At 46.0% G+C, this 19,287-nt stretch overlaps 3 protein-coding genes and 1 non-coding gene across 7 annotated transcripts; 2 read left to right on the top strand and 2 right to left on the bottom strand.

The window, feature by feature from the left end:
- Window positions 1-573: 573 nt before the first annotated feature.
- On the bottom strand, window positions 574-3,961 carry LOC133170823 (mpv17-like protein). Of its 2 annotated transcripts, none has more exons than XM_061303981.1 (4): window positions 2,540-3,961; window positions 2,149-2,219; window positions 1,896-1,925; window positions 574-1,631 (listed from the first exon to the last, which is right to left on the bottom strand). In XM_061303981.1, exons 1-4 carry the CDS (start codon window positions 2,844-2,846, stop codon window positions 1,413-1,415), a joined length of 627 nt encoding a protein of 208 aa, XP_061159965.1. In that variant the 5' UTR covers window positions 2,847-3,961; the 3' UTR covers window positions 574-1,412. The 2 variants fall into 2 exon arrangements, with proteins under 2 accessions (XP_061159965.1, XP_061159966.1); XM_061303982.1 differs by having other exon boundaries at window positions 574-1,535.
- A 68-nt stretch (window positions 3,962-4,029) lies between these two features.
- Window positions 4,030-11,329, top strand: crlf3 (cytokine receptor-like factor 3). Of its 3 annotated transcripts, none has more exons than XM_061303975.1 (9): window positions 4,030-4,181; window positions 5,940-6,084; window positions 6,899-7,106; window positions 7,178-7,265; window positions 7,336-7,513; window positions 7,642-7,870; window positions 7,971-8,109; window positions 8,180-8,292; window positions 8,439-11,329. In XM_061303975.1, exons 2-9 carry the CDS (start codon window positions 5,968-5,970, stop codon window positions 8,705-8,707), a joined length of 1,341 nt encoding a protein of 446 aa, XP_061159959.1. In that variant the 5' UTR covers window positions 4,030-4,181; window positions 5,940-5,967; the 3' UTR covers window positions 8,708-11,329. The 3 variants fall into 3 exon arrangements, with proteins under 3 accessions (XP_061159959.1, XP_061159960.1, XP_061159958.1); XM_061303976.1 differs by having other exon boundaries at window positions 4,032-4,181; window positions 5,944-6,084; XM_061303974.1 differs by lacking the exon at window positions 4,030-4,181 and adding an exon at window positions 4,190-5,864.
- Window positions 9,771-15,249, bottom strand: LOC133170819 (polycomb protein suz12-B-like). The gene is made up of 16 exons (XM_061303973.1): window positions 14,753-15,249; window positions 14,326-14,372; window positions 14,175-14,239; window positions 13,705-13,773; window positions 13,542-13,591; window positions 13,378-13,463; window positions 12,984-13,236; window positions 12,725-12,827; window positions 12,518-12,626; window positions 12,270-12,453; window positions 12,102-12,196; window positions 11,896-12,039; window positions 11,661-11,818; window positions 11,347-11,545; window positions 11,132-11,211; window positions 9,771-11,060 (listed from the first exon to the last, which is right to left on the bottom strand). The coding sequence occupies exons 1-16, from the start codon at window positions 14,922-14,924 to the stop codon at window positions 10,736-10,738; spliced, it is 2,139 nt and encodes a 712-aa protein (XP_061159957.1). The 5' UTR covers window positions 14,925-15,249; the 3' UTR covers window positions 9,771-10,735.
- A 2,453-nt stretch (window positions 15,250-17,702) lies between these two features.
- trnat-cgu (transfer RNA threonine (anticodon CGU)) lies at window positions 17,703-17,774 on the top strand. Its single transcript has one exon. It is a non-coding gene; the product is annotated as a tRNA-Thr (tRNA).
- Window positions 17,775-19,287: the final 1,513 nt, after the last annotated feature.

Here is a 19,287-nt window from a genome sequence, read left to right as displayed (position 1 = left end):
GTCTCGTCTTCGCTTTCTATTAGCCGTTACAACTGCCTGTCAAGTTAAAAGGGCGTAACTTTTGTCTAGTTATCCAATTGGATGAGCTATACCGGAAGCGTCATATCTGCATAATCTTCCCAGTCTAGACGTTTTGATGGATTAGTGGGAGTCCGCGATGCCTTCAGGTTTTATCGGAAATCCAAATACTATCAAATCTTTGAACAATATGATTCATTTGGAAGCGGTAAATGTAAAATAGCCTCTCTCGATATTCTGTATCTATCTAGAAGTTAACAAATACATATAAAAAAAAATTGAAAGGTTTGCCCTGCTTTCATTTGGTGCATTAAAAGTGTGAAAGAAAACATTTAAAATTGCTGTTAAATCAGATTTGGTGACTTAGAAGAGCCTGGTTGGTTCCTGGCCTCTGACTGAACGATTCTGCTCCCAGTTAACGCCAGTGTCAGAGATCAACAAGGGTCAACGTTCTTTTGAGAGGGATTAAGGCGACCGATCTGATCCTAGTTAATCCACATGCATGCACTATCGCTTTACAAAAAACTGGTTCACACTCTGACTCTGTCCTTCACGCATTGCTAACTCATTTTATTCAAACTCCTTTCCATGTTGATTTCAATTCCTGGGTGGCATCCTGCAACTGTTTCAATAATCAATTGATCTGTCAGTTTTGTTGATTGATAAATCGGACATGTTTCAAATCCTATCACTTTGTTTAAAAAACAGACATGACTTCTAATTGAGAGTGCACAATTCAATTTTGATATAGTCACTGGTTTGGTCTGTAACATGTCAGAAATGATATGTTCATCAGTTTTCGGTGGTAAAATCAACATTTTGATTCACTTATTAAAAATACTGCAACAGACATATAGTATTAATTAATAGTCTTGCTGTTTTTACAGTACATAATGAGGTACCTCGGCTGATGGCAACAGTCCCAGTTGCCTCCATTGAACCTTTGTGGATTTCAAGTGTAGTTTGTTGTCAAAACACATTCTGCATATCTGTCTTGTCTAGACGGCTAAATTTAGATGACTGGTCCATTTGTCATTGAGGTAGGAAACAGTCAAAACAAACGCTGTGCGTTGACACGACAAGGCACAAAATGGTGTCAAGTAGAATGACCAAGCCTTCGAGTTGAGTTTTAGGAGCTGCACTGTCCACCACACTCATGTGGGACCCCTGTGAAACCTGTTACTGCCCAATGAAACTAAACTCAAGTACATATTGATTAAAAATTGTCAGCCTGACAATTTACTGACTTGCTCATCTTTTGTTTCTGGGGCTATATCACTACCTGCTGCCTTAAAAAAGACATGCAAATGTATGGCCCCAATGTGCAAGGTCACGTCCTTGGTGCTCCGGGTTGATGACGTCTTAAATTGTTGGTATTCAACAGGGGCACGTGGCTAGTTGTCCGTTTTGGTCTGTCGGTCTCGCTTCCTGGCCAGGCGGGCCTGTCGCATCTCCTCCAGGGTCTTCCGGGGGTCCATGACGAAGGCCAGCGCCACGCCGGCCGTCCCGTCGCCGTCCTGGCGGGAGAAGCAGAGGAAGGTGGCCCATAGGAAGGCGCAGCAACCCATGAAGGCCGTGCGCATGTGCAGAGGCAGCAGCGCAAAGTTCAGCAACTGACGTCACACACAAACACATACACCTTTCAATTAGCTTAGCATTTAGCGGCGCACAATTATTGTTAAATAGCAACGTTTGTCATTTCACACAAAGTGCCTGCTTGACTTGAGTTCTGCTCACACGAGCAGCTGTCGGTCATGCACTGTACATGTGACCTTTGCTAAGGCCATTTCGAAATGAACATTCCCATCAATACAAATAGAAAACAGGAAGTGAGTTGTAGAACACATGGAATATGAATAATCAATCATAATGTTTACCTGCATGAAAGGCCAGTACATGAGTCCAGTCTGGAGGAGGAAACACAACAAGGCAAATATTTCTTCATTATCAAGGACATTCATGGAGTCTCAACATCTACGGTACGTAAATTAGGTTCTGAACTGATTTGCATCTGCAAGCAAATGTTGTCAAGCCACTACATTTCCGCAGATACCACACGGAAGCGTACTTAATCTGGGCTAATCCCACTGGCGACAAGTGAAGAAGGTGACTTCCCCCCCCATCACCAACCTTCCACGTGTTGAAGAACTTCTCCCGCCAGTCTTCAAAGATGTCATCCTTGCCCTCTAGGATGCTCACCCCTCAAGGACATAAGAGCAACAAGACGTTTTAGTGCGTCTACACGTGTTGGACATTTCAACAAAATTTCATGTAGTGAGTCAAACAAGCTAGCTTTTGGGGCTGTTTGGTGGCAATCGGATAAAATATCTAGGAGTGAGGTCGTCCAGTTGGAAAGAGCCCTGGAAATGCCCCCCCACCCCCCATTTAAACTATTTGGATGGGTCAACCCATGATAGGCATGTCGACCAATTTTCATGTTGCAAAATGTAAGTAGCTTCAGGAGGTGAAATCACAGCAACCAAAACTACAATCACGACCCCCCCCCCCCACACACACACACCCGTGTAGAAGACGCTCGTGGCCAACGGCGAGGCGAAGCTCTGGTCCAGGAGCAGCTTTCGGAAGAGCATCCCGGCTGACTTTCCAGGGAAACGTCGCTCCAGCGCCCTCAACCAGAAGTAGTTGAAGTTGCCGTGGAAGGTGACCGCCACCACGGCTACGTTGCGCGTGTGCGTCCAGTCCAGGCGCTCCTTTTGCGCCAGCAGCTGGTGCACCAAGTCACCTCCAGCGAACAGGCCGCCGTACAGCGTCACATTGGCCAGCCAGGGGAAGCGCTTGATGGCCTCGCGCAGCAGCAACCTCCGCATGCCCAGGCTGGAAGTTTCTTTCCTGGCTAAAGATCGCTGCGCTCAGGATGGTCGCATGGTCCGGCCCCAGTGGCCATTACGTCACAGGTAGAAGTTTCGTATACACTCTGGAAATCACGAGGAGTGACGCCATCCGTCATCTGACAGTAACAACTGCTATAAGGAGGCTTGTGGAAGATTGCCCCGGAGTCTGCGCACAACGAGCCTCCTACTCGGTCAGGTGGCCAATCCTGCGTTAATCTGAGTTGTGTGTTGTGTGTGCGTGCGTGCGTGTGCGTGCGTGCGTGTGTGTGCGGGCGCCCGTGTGTTATTTGAGCGGAGCAGCTGCGTTCTTTCTTCCGGACACGCTCACATACTTGGTACCTAAAGCAAGGTCGGCGTCCTTGCATGACCACGATTGACACTGTATGTGTTGCAGCTCCTACGTTTACCATATACATCGGTCCATCTATTTTGAATGCATGTTTAGTTTTCCATACTCTCCGATTACAAATCGCTCGTTGCCATCATTGCTTTCGTGAAGACTCCCTGCCCGTCTGCCTGAGGCCCGCACCTGTGGACCGCTTGGACCAGTGGCAAGTTGCCACCCCGCCTAGACTCCACTCCACTCCCCGTCGTATTGGGCATTCAAATAAACAATTCAGAACGGTAACATTTTCCTCATTTCTGCACCATTTGGGTCCTCTTCTTACATTTCGCCTATCTAAAACTACTATTTGAACGTGCGCCCAATGAAACATTCAAGTGTAATAGCCATTGACAACCGTTAGATGGCAATATACGGCCATACTGTTATTATTAAATTAGATCGTTTTAAGAAAAATATTGACATTCACATTCTGTCAGTGCTTGAGTAAAATAAGGAAATAATAGTAACGTTCCAAACTCGGAGGAAGAAACAATGGATTTCTCAAAGACGCAAACGTGACGTTAATCGTGATGTTAGCTACCAAGCTCGCATTAGAGGTTTACGCGTAGATTTACGCATTCATCATCACTTTTTAATGAGTCCAAACAACTTTTTTTTTAGTTCACTCAATGTAGGTCATAGTGAAAGGTTGTGAAAATCGCAATCGCATTGGCTGACTCACGCGCACGCAACCGATACACAAAGTCGGACGATTAGGAACCGCGCACACGCTAAGGTGCCATTGGTTGGGTTGCCTGTCAATCAACATGAACCGGTGCGCGATTGGCCCACCGTGGTTAAAGGCCCAGACAAGTGTCGTTTCTGGACTTGAGCGTTCAAGTTGAAGTCAAAACTGAACCGACCGAACAGTCGGCGACGACATGGAGGCCAGAAAATATTAAGAGAGAAGAAAAGGGAAGAAAACGGTAAACGGGAAACGCGTTTGACGATATTTGTGCTCCTGTCGCTTCATTGTAAAGGCTCGCGAGGTTTGTCGCTGTCTTAGTAACATGTCATTGTCGATTTGGCCACAATCTAACATAGCTGCATCTTTTCAGCCGTCGAGTTGGCGTTTGTCAATGAAAAGCTCTTCAAAAATTTAATTCACGTGCCGGAGTCATTGACAGCTTCGTAACCGCAACTAGAGCTGAACGTCTCACAAGTCTGCATTGTTCCTAGTTGGCGATACAGCTGCAACTTTTTGGCTAGCTTCCCTCTCACTTTCTGTTCGATTCTCTCTAAATATGCGACTTTCATTGTTAGCGACAGTTCTTTTCGGCGTAGCACCGAAGCCGATTTCAGCAGAACCTCCGGTGGATTTGGAAAAGCATAATTACTTCATTCTATGACATCTTGTAGTGTTTTGACTTTAGGGTAAATAGTTAAAAATACGTGGTGAGAGAGCAGCTCTTACGTTAACTTTTAATCAATAGTACCGCTGTTAGCAGAACCTGTGATTATATTTAGAAAATCATTCTCACTTTTCTGAATTGAGTATGAGCAGTCGGGCAAATGTGAACTGTGCAACAAACATTGGCTCGTTGACATCAAGATCTGCTAGCTATAAATAAGCTATTAAGTATGAGTGTATTATGAGAGGATGGTGTAATTAGATGACAACAAGCACAAGAAATACGGAAGATGTTACAACAAGTGGCGACATGTCTTTTGGGCGACGATCGTTATGTGGTTTTGCTGCTCGAGTGCTTTCCATAACTTTGCTCTTTGTCAGAGCGGCCTTCAACATTGGAACATAAAAATACCCCATCACTAAGTATAATGTCTATTTCAATGCACCCCACATTCTATTTTGTGGGGTTTGCTGTCGCTGAATCTGTCTTATTACTTGCACATTCACTGCAGTTGATTATTGAGGCGTGGACCAGTAGGACTTGTTCACATGCATACTGACCTAAATACTCCCTCCTCAAAAGAGAAGCACTTTATGCTAAAAAAATTCAAGCCGAGATGCAGTACCACACCCGTGCAGCAAGATCAGACTTTTATTCATCCTACAGCTGTGTGTTTTCTTCCCCCAAACAAGAATTACACCCATGAGAATGAATGGCTTCAGGCTTTTGATTTGGTGGGTGAAAAAAAGAAAAAAAAGTCATAATAAGAGGCTGGACAGTTGGCGGAACATGAGGCGTGAGAGAGAGAGTACAGGACTATTGTTTGGCCCGTGCATGCTTGCATAATTAAAATGGGCGACAATGTGTAAACAACACACATGCACAATTGTTTGCTGCCATTGTTGATTCATTTGTTTTTTGCACTGCAAGTGACAAGAGACACTTGCAGTTCCGCGTAAAGCGCTCTGGGGCTTTTTAAGAGACTTCCTCTTTCGACGAGGCCGAGGAAACGCAGTCGACCGCAACCAGAAGACGCGAGAGTCGCAACCATACACCAGGAGATAAATGAGAATGACAGGCCAACAGGTTTTGAGTCCTGTTTAAACCTTCTGAACTCTCGAGTTAACTGCTGTCAATGGTAACATGTAAAAAAAAAAAAAAAAAACCATGCAAATTGACGGCCATTGTCATTGTTTCTATCTGTCAACTGGAATCTGACAGACGAAAATTCTTCAAGTCGTTTTTTTCAATGGTCTGGTGCGTGACTCGGCAAAGCTTTTTTGAGACACAGTCGCACAATGCTAACTTCCTGCCTGTGTGCATGTTTGTCAGCAAGGGAGCGAGTGAGCGGGCGACGAGGATGTCGGCGGAGGTAGACGTTCTGCTGCAGGAGGCCAAAGAGAGCATCGAGGCGGCGCAGAATTTTCGCGCCGAGTTGCAGCTGAGACTCGGTGGGCTCAACCAAGCGCGGAAACAGGTCAGTAGCAGCACCGTGACCCCATCGTAATCGTCATCACCTAGCATACAAGGCAAGACACACAATTCTCAGAAGACCCTTTGAGAAATTTGGAAGATGACCCTATTTAGAACTACCCCCTGCCCCCTTTGGAAGCATTAACTTGAGCTCAAATCTTACTTACAACTCTGACGTTGATTCGAAACCTTACTTTAGAACCCAACAGTTCTTGAAATGGAACTAAAGCTGCGATCCAAACCCAGACTTGAAACCATAACCTCGACTTCACACCCTACTTCTTGAAGCTTGTTTTGAAATGTTTTGAGGCTCCCAGGGGAATGTCCCGTCCTCCCCACTCCTAGTCACTGCTATCTCTTCCTTTCAAGCAGCGACAGCGCTCGGTAAACAATGCATCCACTTCCTGTTAGTGTGCATGTCTCTTGGGCCCACAAACATTCTCGCTGTCGACAAATATTTTTTAACTCAGTGGAATTTTAAAGGTTATACAGTTATTTAAAAGAAAAATCCATTAGATAAGCAAAACGTCAATAGATAAATCTATTAAATGAACAAATGAAAATGCACTCAAAGAAATAGTACAGCAATATTTAGATAATTAAATAAATAAAATGGCAAATTTGTTGCTGTGTAGAGAAAGAAGCAGGATCTCTGCCAGAACATAATGCTCATTACGGGTGGAAATTTTGTTGCTTCTGTCCTAAAAAGAAATTGGCATCAGAAGTGGTCGGAGAACAGAACCCTGTGGGACTCCCAAGTGAGCAGAGAATGAAAACAAGCTGATTCTTCCATCCTGGTCCTTGTCTTCCTCTGCCAGGTGCGGGGCAGCTCGAGCCAGGCCCGCGAGGCCCTCCGCCGGCACTTTGCCGAATTGCAGACGGCGGCAACCCGGCTGCTGTCGGAGCGACTGAGTACACTCCTCGCCGAGGTGGACGCCATCGAGGCGGACAGCGTCAAGCCTCTAGATGACTGCCAGAGCCTGGTAGAGTATGGCGTGGGCCAGGCCGATGAGCTCCTCAGAGAGGGTACTTTAAAAACAAAAAAAGTTTGTCTGATGCCCGTTTTGCCATGTTAAATGACAGTGTTGTGTCTGCAGGGGAAGCGGCTCTGCGCTGCGGGCTCGGCGAGAAAGAAGACAAACTGGGAAGCTTCACCAAGAAGGCCATGCACATCCAGTTGGACAGGTACGCTGGCCCTAACTTGTTGAAAGGCACTTGTTGTTGAAAGGCACTTAAGTGAGGATTTTTCCAACAGCCTTCCAGAGGTTCCAGCTCTGGTGGATGTCCCGTGCGTGTCGGCCCAGTTTGACGACTCACTGCTGGGTCTGCTGCGGGAGCGTGTCTGCCGTCACGGCTCGGTGGCCTCGCACCCGCCCGTCCTCCTCGAGGAGCTGCAGGAGAGACCCGGAAGCATCCTGGTGCGCTGGTGTAAGGTGAGCCTCCTGCGCTCTTCCAGTAGTTTGAATCATTCTAATGTCATTGTGGTGAGCTCATCTTTGATAACAGCTGGGTGGTCTTCACGCATTCTAATTGAAAAGTTTTGGTCACGTGGCGGTTTCAGGTGGACGAGGACTTTGCCGCCGCTGACTACCGACTGCAGTACCGGCGCTCGGGCAACGGGGGGAGCCAGTATGAGGATGCCTACGTGGGGCGTGAGACTGACTTCCTGGCGCTGGGCCTGGACCCCAACACCCACTATACGTTCAGGGTGTGCGCTCGCGGCGAGGGCCGCACCGAGTGGAGCCCCTGGAGTGTCGCCCAGACCGGATACACCACCATGGAGCCGCACGGTACGCGGACAGGACCGTCTCTTGGTGGAGCGCGGTTTCGCTGTGCAGTCTTTGTTCCTGCTTTTTGATGTGTGTGTTGTTGTGTGCATCATGCATGCAGAGTGGCGTCCAGGTACGGAGGGTTACATCGTGAGCAGCAGACGTAACATCGCCTTGAGGAACGACGCTGTTCCGTCCAGCTGCCCTGTGCTCTACTCCAACGCACCCACTTACTTCTGTGGCCTCACCCTCACATTCAAGTAAAGCATGCGCGCACACACACACACGCACGCACGCATACACATTTCTAAGAGATTTTATCATCTGAAGGATTTCGGCAATGGGTCAGCCAGACCGCCGGGACAGTTTGGGCGTGTGCGTGGACGGAGAAAGCGGCCACCGCTCGCTTCAGAGAGATCAGGCCGTCTGCATCTCCACCAATGGTAATAAATTCAACGCTTTGAATTCGTAACCATCGCTATCATAGCATCGTCTAAAAGGAGCTTGAATGACACGTAGCTGAACATAGCGTTCAGATGATTGGAAAGACATTTTGAATGATACTACCTCCTTTGTTTTCGCTTGTCAGGAGCCGTGTTCGTGAATGGTAAGGAGATGACCAATCAACTTCCGACGATCACTCTTGGCTCGGCGGTGACATTCGACATGGAGGTGGTGGCCGTGGTCCCGCTCAACAACAACCTCGTTAGCGACGACATCGGCGGCCTGAAGCTGCGCGTCACCATCGGCACGGGAAGCCGTGAGGTGGTTTTCGATTGGCTACTGGACACGGCCGTGGATGGGCTCTTCTTTGGGTGCGCATTTGCGCATGCCGGATGGAAGGTGCTCGTCTTTTAAAGGACAATACTGGACTCGCGCGTCAAAGTTCCAGGAGTCTATAGTCTGTGTGACTTCTGGAATGGAGAGTTTCGAATCAGGTAAGGTTCTTGGACATCTCAGTACTGCCGCCCCTAGCAGGGTCTTGTTTTGGACCCCAAACTTTCCCTGGACTTAATAGCTCCTGCAGTCAAACCACACTTTTTTTTTTTTTTGTTCACCTGAAGTTCTTGGCGCTTTGGTGCTTGGTATAAATTAGTCCCAATGTTCCTGGATGTCTCAAAAGCGCTAACTCAAAGGGCAGGGTCCAATAAATTGCCCTGGAACTCAATTCAGACTGTTTCCAGGGTAGTAGAAATAAATGACCTCATCAACCTCCAGAAGCCATTTTGTAGGACTAGCGTGCATTAATTAATTTTGTTTACAATCACTCAAAACGGTGTCTTCTTCGTGACTTTTTTTTTTTTTGTATGAATGACAATCCTCCTTTCGCGGTTCCCAGATTTGAGTGAATCATGAAAGACTGAGAACATGACAGAATTTTGTTTTATGTTTTCAAGATCTGACACTGAACCTTTCTAGTTTTAGTCGCAAGTGTGTAGTCATCTAGTAGGACATCACAGTGTGTAAGGTGCCAATCAATGGAGGAGAAACTTTGTGTCGGTACTTACACTTCAGGGTAGCAAAAAAAGGGATTGCAAATTCTGTAGAAATGTCACATAACCAAGGAGGCCGTCCTGCCATCTTTATAAAAAAAAAAAGAAAAAAAAAAATCATTCCTGCATTTCACTTTCAGTAGCGGGCTGGTGAATAAAAGAGGAGGCCTGCTTCAGGTACAAAGTTCTCAAAGAAGCTTGCCTTGTGTGATCGGAACTGTTTCAAAAATAGATTATTAATATTCTAGTTGGAGATGTTACCATAAAGAGCGTTTAATATTTGCTGTTTTACACGAGCTGATAATCACACGTTTTTGTTTTGCTTTGTCCATCATGGTGTCCATCCTGTGGAGCCAGTTTTTTTTTTTTTTTTTTTTAATGCTAAAGATTTGAGTCTTTAAATAAACCCTTCACAAAGACAAGACAAATGTAAAAATGTGCTCTCTTTATAGAAAACCAAAAGTTGATTGCAGGCCACTGCCACATTTTGTTTTGTTACCGCTTGGGTGCTTCCCATGCTAAGCTAACACATGCATGGTGTCAAAGGAGCCCGTTTTTGGTTGTTTAATTAGAACGTGGACAACCACGTTTTTTTTGCTCCGTGGGGGAAAAAAAAAAAAAAAGAAGCAAATTGTAACCCGTGTTCTATTTAATAGTACATATAGGGTATTTCCCCCTGCTGGGTTCTGGAAGAATGCAACATTAAGGCACGTCCGCTCTGTGCTGGATTCACTTTTGATTTTGGAATTTCATTTTTCTGCTGATCATTCAAACCACTAAAGATTGTTTATGTTTGGCAAAAGGCAACATCGGCTCAGAGGTAACAAAGCAAACTCTTGATCATTAGTTGTCAATCAAACATGAAATAATGATGGCCTAATCTTTTCTAGATTCAGACTCTATCTTTGAGTGCTAAAAGTTGTCTTAAAACACAAAAAATCTAGTTTGAGGTTTCTGGTAACCCCACACTTGTTGGTCAGTTTACATTTACACCCAACATCAGGAACATGGGAAGGTTCCATGTTTTGGGGTAGCAAAAAAGGAAAAACATGATATTTTCTGTGTGATTCCCAATTTTTCAGTCACCAACTAAAAGTCCCCAAAAATTAATTAAGATTTAAAACCCGAACGTTCATTTTGGGGTTTCTGCTAACATGGACAAAGTCCTCAATATTTCAGATAAACTGGAAAACAAGGCTGTTTTGGTGTCTCTAATCCATAATTAAAAATTCAGCTTCGGATTTCTACTAAGTCGAGACAGTCCTCAAATCCTAGGATCCTAGACACGCCGTTCCGGTGTGTCTGTCATCCAGAATTCCAAAGTCTTGATGGCCAAACTCACCAAGGCGGCTCCAAACACAAAGTTCTATTGAGGTTCCGTCATTGGTCAGTTTCAAACTGCGGTCTGACTATCCTGCCACCTGTTCGCGTCTTCACACTCTGATGGCTCCTGGTCTGTCTCCATCTGAGACTCCAGGGCCGTCTCCCATTCATCTTCCTCGTCTGCCTCGTCTTGCTCCTTATGTTTGTCCCCACAGGCGGTGGTCTGGAGTCGGTCCATGGCCTGGTCGATGGTTCTGGTGGTGACCAGGTTGAAGTCATGCATGCTGACCAGGTGCAGCAGGAAATTGCGACGCAGGTTTTGCTGGACGAGGTGAGCGCAGTGCAGCTCGGTGAAGAGGAGGCACGCCTCGTTCATCTGGTGGTCGGCGATGAAGCTGCGGACAAAATAAAAGACGTGAAAAGACTGCGGCTGGCATAGCTGCTTGGTGACAAATTGGTGACCAACCCGTGTTTCATGACGTGGAGGTTCCACAGCTTCATGATCTCCTTCTCGCCCTCGTTCACATCCGTGAAGTCTTCGATTTGCTGTGGCACAATTAATCAATTTGGTCGGCACAATTGACCGAAAGCAATTCATACATGCCCAAATTGATGTCAATGTGACAGTAAAAAAAATAAAATAAAATTAATCATTCATTTTCCAGTTGCTTGTGTAGTGACCTTGACCGTCTTCTCCTTGAGCCAGTCGGGATCCCGCTCATCCTCGCTGTCCACGTCCATCTCCTGTGGCGCTCTGGGCACGCAGCTATCGCTCCTAAAGTAGAGTCTGTTGTGGCCGCTCACGTGGGAGCCCAGACGCCGGCGCTCGCCATCCTCGCACTCCAAGAACTCTGACAGACTCGGCTTGCTGCGCTTGGGCCTGAACGTCAACGAACGCATTCACAAGTTGCAAGATGGCGCCAAAACGCTACTTTAGTCCAAATGAAGCTCCTGACTGACTTCAAGGGTTTTGTCAGATCATTCAAGTGGAGTACCTGCAGACCAGGACGTGCGTGACGGCCGCCCTTTTGACGGGTCCGTTGCGGCTGAAGGCGAAACCCGGCTGGCCGTGGACGTCCTGTGGGTTCCCCGCGTAGGAACCGTCGTAGCTCTCGTTGATGGACACCTCGATCTTGGCTCCCTTGGGGTGAGGCTGCGTGACAGCAAAATTGACGGGCGGTTAGCCCCGTGACCTTTATTAATTGCCGGCGCTGCGCGGCGTACACCTACCACGTAGTTGAAGACAAAGCGCGAGTGGGACAGTTTGAGGTGTTTGAGCAAACTGTAGAGCTTCCTGCAGTTGAGGGTGCACCAGGGACAGTGGAGGTCATCTCTGGCCTCCGTCTGCTGCCGACTGTTGTTGTTGTACTGGAACTACGCACAAATGGTTGAAGGTGATTTGCTTTACCAGGCAGGATGTTTTATCCCTCATTTACCTGGTAGAAGATGCGTAATTTGGGGCGAGCTTCTGCTGGGACATGTTCTCTGGTCCTGGTGTGGACTTTGTCCGAGGTGACCGTTTCTTTCACGGCTGCGTGCAAACGCGTGCGCTCTGTCAGCAATCCAGAACCTTCCGCAACTTGCTCATTTTGTTAACGTCTCACCGTGTGTGGCGTGCGGCGCGTTCCTCAGCGCGTGTGCCGCTTTGCTCTCCTGGTTGGCATCCGAGTTGCGCGTGGCCAGAGGTTTGGCCACGGGAGCCGTGGAACCGTCGCGGATCTCGTTAGTCCAACGCAGAGTGAAGTGAAGAGTCGGGCCGTCACAGAACGCTTCCAGTGGAGGCATGTGCTACACACCCGCAGATTTTAATGACAATCACACACAACACACACACACACACGCGGCTCCTCACCTTTGTGTCTAGTATGGTCTCCCATGTTGCTGTCATGTTGTTAAGAGGACACTGCTGTGTGAATTCTTGCATTGAAACTTCATAGTCGCCGTCCAGCAGCTGCAGGCGTCTGACACACACAGACACACACACACACACACACACACACACAAATGAAATTTCCATTTTTATCCACAATATACACAAACGTGCTCAACGTTACTTCACCTGTTTTTATCAAAGACCATCATCTGCGCCACCAGCATGCTCTCGGCGTCATTTCTGAGGGGGGAGCTCCGCCTCGTCTTGTCCATTGCTTCCTCTGATAAATCTGCGTGACGACAATAATTGGTCAAATCTTTCTTTTCTCGTATCTCTGACTTGATTATATTTGTGAAAAAAAAAGTTTCAAATGGTGATTGAGATGTTTGTGATATTTTGTATTTGGAGGCGCAGCACTACTTGGAGCAGATATTTTGACGCTGACCTGAGTGGCGCCGCGCCTCCCCGTTTGTGAGTCCGTTGAGGAGCGGCCCGCGATCATAGCCGGGCTGCGACACTTTGAAAAGCAGCGAGTAGGACTTGATCATGTGCGAGTTGCTGGCTTCAAACTCGCCGCTCGGGACCAGCAGGGACGGAAAGTTTCCGGAATGTCCCGGCGCGCTGGCAGAAGTCAAGTCCGGGTTGAGAGGAACCTGCTTCTTCCCAGCCGGGACCTGCTTGACCGGACAGCTCACATCCTGGGCGGGAAGGACCATGCTCTTGTCGATCAAACTCGACCCATTTAAGGTTCGTGAAACGCCGTTTGTTTTAGTGGCTGACAAAATTGATCAATCGGTAAAACACAATTACAAATTTTAGTCAGCATCATCCTGCCTCACCTTCCTCTTCTTGTGACAGACTTTGACCAGAAGGACTTCCAGAGACACAGAGGTCTGCTCGTTCTCGCAATCCTGAGACTGTTGCCCTGACGGCAACGAACAGGGAGAAGTCAACCGACGAGCTGGCGGGAATGAGAAGAAAAACAAGACTAAGGCAAACTTACCGGATTTGTGGAAGAAGCCAGTGAAGGTGAGCTGCAGGTTGGACGCTAAGCTGGTGAGAAAAGGGCATTGAGTTGAGTTTATTTCTACTAAAAGAAACAACTAATTATTCAGCATTGCAACCACATAAAGTCCCGTTGTGCCTTGGCGGAGGTCTCGGCTTACCCGCGTGTCTCCTGGTCTCCTTGCATCTTTTCCACTCTGAAGAGCAGGTTGTCCACCTTGGAGCTTTTCCTGGCCAAACAAACGACATGCTTTAATTAACATCCACACTTGGCCAAAAGGCCGTCAGTGTGTCTTATAATGTGCTGCTGCATCCCAAGGCTCACATACTTGAGGTATTATTTTCAAACACCTTGAACTGGTTGATTTGCGTGCAAGGCAAAAGCGGCCTGTGGAGTTAAGTGAAAACATCTGTGAAGTCCCAATGCGGTTTTAGGACATGAGAATTTGAACCACTTGTACAGCACAAAGCGTAAAAAAAAAAAAACTTGTCGCCGTTTGCATCGATATGCATGCGACAGGAAATGAGACTGGACCGCTGCCGTCTGAGCAACATGATACGATTATCAAAATGATCAACTGGCCACACTAAATCTCTGGGGTGAAATAATCAGCCAAAGTGAACATGTTACCTCTTGGCATTCTTTCTGGAGTTTCTGTGTGACATGTAAGTGAGAGTCCTGTGCAGGAAGTTGGGCTAAATTTAGGAAAGCAAAAGAGAGATTGTTACAGTCACGTCAACAAGCTTGAAGCTGAGAAAACAAATGTGTCAAGAAAACTCACAGCGATCAAGTTCCTGGTGCGGAGGAACCTGTAGATTTGGGTTGGTTCTGCAACCCCCAAAATAAAAAGTATTAGAAAAAAACCATTCGTCCATAATCATCAACAGTTTCTTGTAGTTTAGTACTTCTGAAGGAATAAAACTGTTCATCCATGTCAACCGTGCAGAAATACTATGCAGTACTTCACACTTCTTTTGGACTTTGGGTGCATGTTTCTAACCATGAAACAGATTAATTATATTGTAATATCAATACGAACAACCCAGCTTGATGAAATGTCCCAAAAGAGCGACCTAGTTCAAACCAAAGCTTAGTGAGTGAACATTGTATCATTAACTCCTCCGTTTATGTAATTTGCACTTCAACAATAGCAAAACAAACGGGTTGAACAAATGCAAATATGTTTCATTTCGGCGGCGGAAACTCACTCTCGAAGGCCTGCAGGAACAACTCGTGGTCGGCTTGGACGAGCTGCATGTTGGGCTTCTTGGCGTCGGAGGACGAAGACGAGCACGGCGGGTAGAGCCCGTTCGCCCTCGCCCCGCCGCCAGAAGTCATCGGGTGGCCTCCAGCCGAGGGGCCGTGCCTGTGTGGAGCCATCCGCCGGAACCAGGAAAGCTTTTTCGGCTTTTTCGTGCCAGGAGAGAGCAAAACTTGCCTCAGGTTTCTTTGTCAAAAAAGAAAGAGCGGCGTCTCATAAAAAAGCGCCAGAGGAGACGCGGGCAATTCAACGGAGATGGGGAAAGGGGCTTTTGATTTATTTGATTATTATTCACATATCCAAGCGAGGCTCCAGTAGGGCCCTTCGGCGTGGTGGAGTTAGAAAAGCCGGTCGAGAGGTTCTAAATGAGGGTGACGACAGCAACCAGACGCCGCCGCCGCTCGGCAGCTAATTTCCTTAGCCGGGCTAGCCGACTAGCACGGAGCGGCTCTCCGCCCTTGTCATCGCAAAATACGAAAACGACCATTAAATAAAACAACACAAACAAGCGTGTTTAATGCATTCTAAATTCGGTATAATTCCACAACTTCCAACAAATTACTTTAAATCGCCATTGAGTGCTTTTTGCCAACTTAATGCATCGCGAGTATAGAACAAAACACGTTATGCTGCTTGTATTTTCAAAATGGTTATGATTTCTATCACCACGCTATCTTGTGTGTTTATTTACTTCCAAAAAATTCACGAAAACGACTCAAATTTGCAGCTATGTAGCCAACTCTTTTTGGTTTTATTTTGACAGTCGGTAAATTCCTAGCCCTTATCCGGGTGAAATGACACAACCTTTATCAAAGTTGGGCGTTTATTTACTTCCAAAAAATTCACCAAAACGACTAAAATTTGCCGCCATGTAGCCAACTCATTTTGGTTTTATTTTGGCAGCCGGTAAATTCCTAGTCCTTATCAAAGTTGGCAAGGACGCGCTCACTTTTTATACACATTGAAAGATCCCGCCTTCCGAGTGCTCAAGCCAATCACCGCGCTTGTGTGTGTAACGCTGTCGTTTGATTGGTGGAGGCGTTTGCCTTTTGAATAATGTCATTTAAACAAATTAAATCAGTGATTGCTGGTTACATACAAGTTTGGTTTAAATATTACAAAAAGAAAACCTAATTCATAATTAATTCGTTTTTATTTTTCAAACGTATTCCCTTTCAAAGTGGCCATCCATATTAGTGGTTTGTCAGAACATAACTTAAGCACTACAGAGAGAGAAAACAAAAGGAAGAAAACACTAGACATTAATTTGCATCTTCACTCACTTGTTATGTGTGTCAAATGTGTGTCAAGCTGCATTTCTAAACCATAACAAACTTTTCAAAATAACCAGACATTACTTTTATATCTTGCCTCGAATGTGGCCAGATAGACGCTAAGCGGTTAAAGCAGCCAGAAAAACAATCAGTGCACTTTCTGTCTCAGTATTAGTTTGTACGGCTTGAGAATAGCTCATCGGAGCTTTTACTCGTCTCATTTGAGCCTTGGACGGCAAGTAGTTAGTCACACAAGTGAAAATTAGCAAAACTCAACACACAAAATAACAACTTTGGTCCGTTTCATTGCCTTTTGATGGCGGCGAGTGTGGGCACACCATCTTCTACAATTTCTTCCTCCACAGAATGTACGTCATGAGCAGGATGAGACTCGCTGACAGGGCCACGATGACAAACTGGTGTATGGAGAGCACGTTTTCCAGCGTGTGGATCCTCTCCTCCATGGCGCTGGTGTGGAAGTAGTCATAGATCCCTGCCGTGATGCTCCACAGCGCCCACACCGCGTCCAACACCAGCGGCATTGTGGAAAGGCACGGCGGTTACACGGGTCGTCTGTGGGAGACATGTCGTCAAATAGAGTTGAATAAGAAAACAAAAAAAATGCTAAATATTGTACTTCACTAAAAAAAAAAACAATAATACAGGAATAAGACAAATAATGTACTATGTCGAGAATTAAAACTTTCTGCCACGTTTTAATTCAATTCAATGAATATTGAACCACTCCTTCTGGTATGTGCACCTTACAGACATACACAAATATGAAGCCACACAGTCCTCAGGAAGTGCAAGTTATATTAGTCTTTCTTTGCAGAGGATAAAGAATATGCCTGAGAGTACAGTTATCTGTCTGTCTTACTTTGTGTTTAACCATGCGTTGCTTGGACCTCTGTTAAGGATCAAGTGCAGCAATATAAAAGAGGGAGGCCCTGCTAGGTTGCATTATTTGCATGCCAAGGCTTGTTATAATCAATCATCGCCTCGCCTTCCAACATGTCAAAAAGCTAACTTGTTAGCTTATTACAAGGTGCCACGGCTCAAAAGGAACGGCAACAAATATTACTCACCGCATCCGCCGACCTGATTTTCCCGAGAGTGTAACGCAGCCTGCCCACCATCGACCGGATGAGCAAGGAGCGTTCAAGACATCACAACTCGTCCAGGGAAGAGAACACTTGTCGGGGTGGACATCGGCTCACTTCCCGGTCCCAAGCCGCGACCTCTGCGTCACGCTACTTCCGGTGTGTCACATGACCTCATTCCTTCCCTCCAATGGCGACAAGCTAGCGAGTGATCAAACTGACGTGGTTGCTACGATCGAAGCTTTTAGGGCCTTTTACTCAAAGGCATTTAAAAAGCTTCAATTATCATCCGGTGAGACTTTACGGATGCCATTTTCCCCAATTTATAGTCTTTCATGTCTCTTGTTTGAGTCCTACTTTGAATCGTTGATGGCGTAATATTCGGGGAAGATGAATCCAATACCAGAAATGTTCGCCCCGTGTTCGCACTTAAGTTACAAAGTGTCATTTCAGAGTCTTCGCTTGAAATTAGGAAATATTATTTATAAAACATGATCTCCACGCCAAATTCCCACTACCAGGCGCGGTGGCCAAGTGGTAAGGCGTCGGTCTCGTAAACCGAAGATCGCGGGTTCGAACCCCGTCCGTGCCTAGGTGTCTGTGGATTGTCAATGCTTTTTGACGAGAAAATGTATCAGCTAATTTAGATTTAAATATATAGGGATATTGCTAGTAAATTTCACCATTCATCTTTTGAAAATATCTGTACCGTTTTTACTCGTCTCATTTGAAAACCAGGTATTGATCCACAGGTTGTGCCGCCAATACTGAATAAAATGAGGTGTTGACAGTAGGGGTGTAACGATTCATCGATACACATCGATTAATCGATATAAACCTCTACGATTTATTGGCATCGATGCTAAACGTAAACATCGATTTATATCGCCGTGTTTGACCTGGGACATTAGACGCGACTTTATTTTGAAATCCAGTTCATTGTTGCTTGCTTCCTCTTTCCGGGAGCAATGCGGGGGCGTGTTGTGTTGTGAGCAGAGCAGGCACGTGAAAGGGGAGTCGACAACTCGTACGCTGCTCTTGGGCTGGTGCTATGGCTAGTGTCCAAAAAGACGAGGAAATTGGCTCCCCTTTAGGCTTCAAGTCTTTCTTTGGAAGCACTTTGGATTCTAAAGAAAAGATGACTCAATGGCTTGCAGTTTGTAAATCCTGCCATGCGGTGATCAAATATTCGGGGAGCACAAATCACATTTCACGATATTTTGCCATGTGTGTTTGCTGTCGAGGTTGGGCGTGTCCATTTCTGCAAAAATAAAAACAAAAGCAAAAGTCCGCCCACAGTACAGCCGCGGTGCGTTCGGACCGCTCATCTCGCTCGTTCACTAACTTCTCGACTTAATTCCCCGCCAAAAATTAGAAATAATGACCACTAAAACGGACACCGTGCAGGAGGTGCTGGAAGACCTGTCCAAGGAGGACTTCAAAAAGTTCTGTAATGCTCTGGTGCATCACCGCGGTGGCAGAAAGGTGGCGAAAAACAAAGTGCAGGATACGGACTGCAGCGACGTAACCAACGTGATCGTGTCCACTTTCAGCGAGGACGCAACTCCAGCCGTGGTCATCGAATTGCTCGAGGGGATCGGTTGCAGCAAGGAGGCCGGAAATCTCGGTAACTGATCGGCGTGTGAGTCAGTGTGCGTGTGTGAGGACAAATATTGGCACGCACACATGGAGTTTGACTATTTTCTTGTCTTCTCTTTTTTTCTTTTTCTTATAAATATTTTGAAATGTTTGGTATTATTAGTTTGGTAGCAGTAGTACAATTTGTTGTATTTTTTCTTATTTCTTTATTTTGTGTAATTGTGTGGTGGGATAGATAGATAGATAGATAGATAGATAGATAGATAGATAGATAGATAGATAGATAGATAGATAGATAGATAGATAGATAGATAGATAGATAGATAGATAGATAGATAGATAGATAGATAATCACATGTATTTATTAATCTATTTAATGATATTTAGAACTACTGGGAGAAATGTTTTTTTTTTTAATATACTGTAGTAGAAGTGTAACGAGTTCAAATCTGACATATTTTCAGGTGACCGGATTGCCAAATATTTCCCATAGTCATCTGCTAACA

Source organism: Syngnathus typhle, linkage group LG17 (assembly GCF_033458585.1).
Source record: "Syngnathus typhle isolate RoL2023-S1 ecotype Sweden linkage group LG17, RoL_Styp_1.0, whole genome shotgun sequence".
Classification (NCBI taxonomy): domain Eukaryota; kingdom Metazoa; phylum Chordata; class Actinopteri; order Syngnathiformes; family Syngnathidae; genus Syngnathus; species Syngnathus typhle.
This window is presented reverse-complemented; position numbering and strand designations above follow the sequence as displayed.

Bases quoted from the DNA above. Each gene is read 5' to 3' on its own strand.
- LOC133170823 (XM_061303981.1), bottom strand. From the start codon at position 2,846: ATGCGGAGGTTGCTGCTGCGCGAGGCCATCAAGCGCTTCCCCTGGCTG. The intron at 1,926-2,148 runs GTTGGTGATGGG...TTCCTCCTCCAG, and splicing joins AGTTCTTCAACACGTGGAAG to ACTGGACTCATGTACTGGCC. The intron at 1,632-1,895 runs GTAAACATTATG...GTGTGACGTCAG, and splicing joins TGTACTGGCCTTTCATGCAG to TTGCTGAACTTTGCGCTGCT.
- crlf3 (XM_061303974.1), top strand. From the start codon at position 5,743: ATGGTAACATGTAAAAAAAAAAAAAAAAAACCATGCAAATTGACGGCC. The intron at 7,266-7,335 runs GTACGCTGGCCC...TTTTTCCAACAG, and splicing joins ATGCACATCCAGTTGGACAG to CCTTCCAGAGGTTCCAGCTC. The intron at 7,871-7,970 runs GTACGCGGACAG...TCATGCATGCAG, and splicing joins CACCACCATGGAGCCGCACG to AGTGGCGTCCAGGTACGGAG.
- LOC133170819 (XM_061303973.1), bottom strand. From the start codon at position 14,924: ATGGCTCCACACAGGCACGGCCCCTCGGCTGGAGGCCACCCGATGACT. The intron at 14,373-14,752 runs GTGAGTTTCCGC...TGGGGGTTGCAG, and splicing joins GTTCCTGCAGGCCTTCGAGA to AACCAACCCAAATCTACAGG. The intron at 11,212-11,346 runs GTCACTACACAA...ATTGTGCCACAG, and splicing joins TCAAGGAGAAGACGGTCAAG to CAAATCGAAGACTTCACGGA.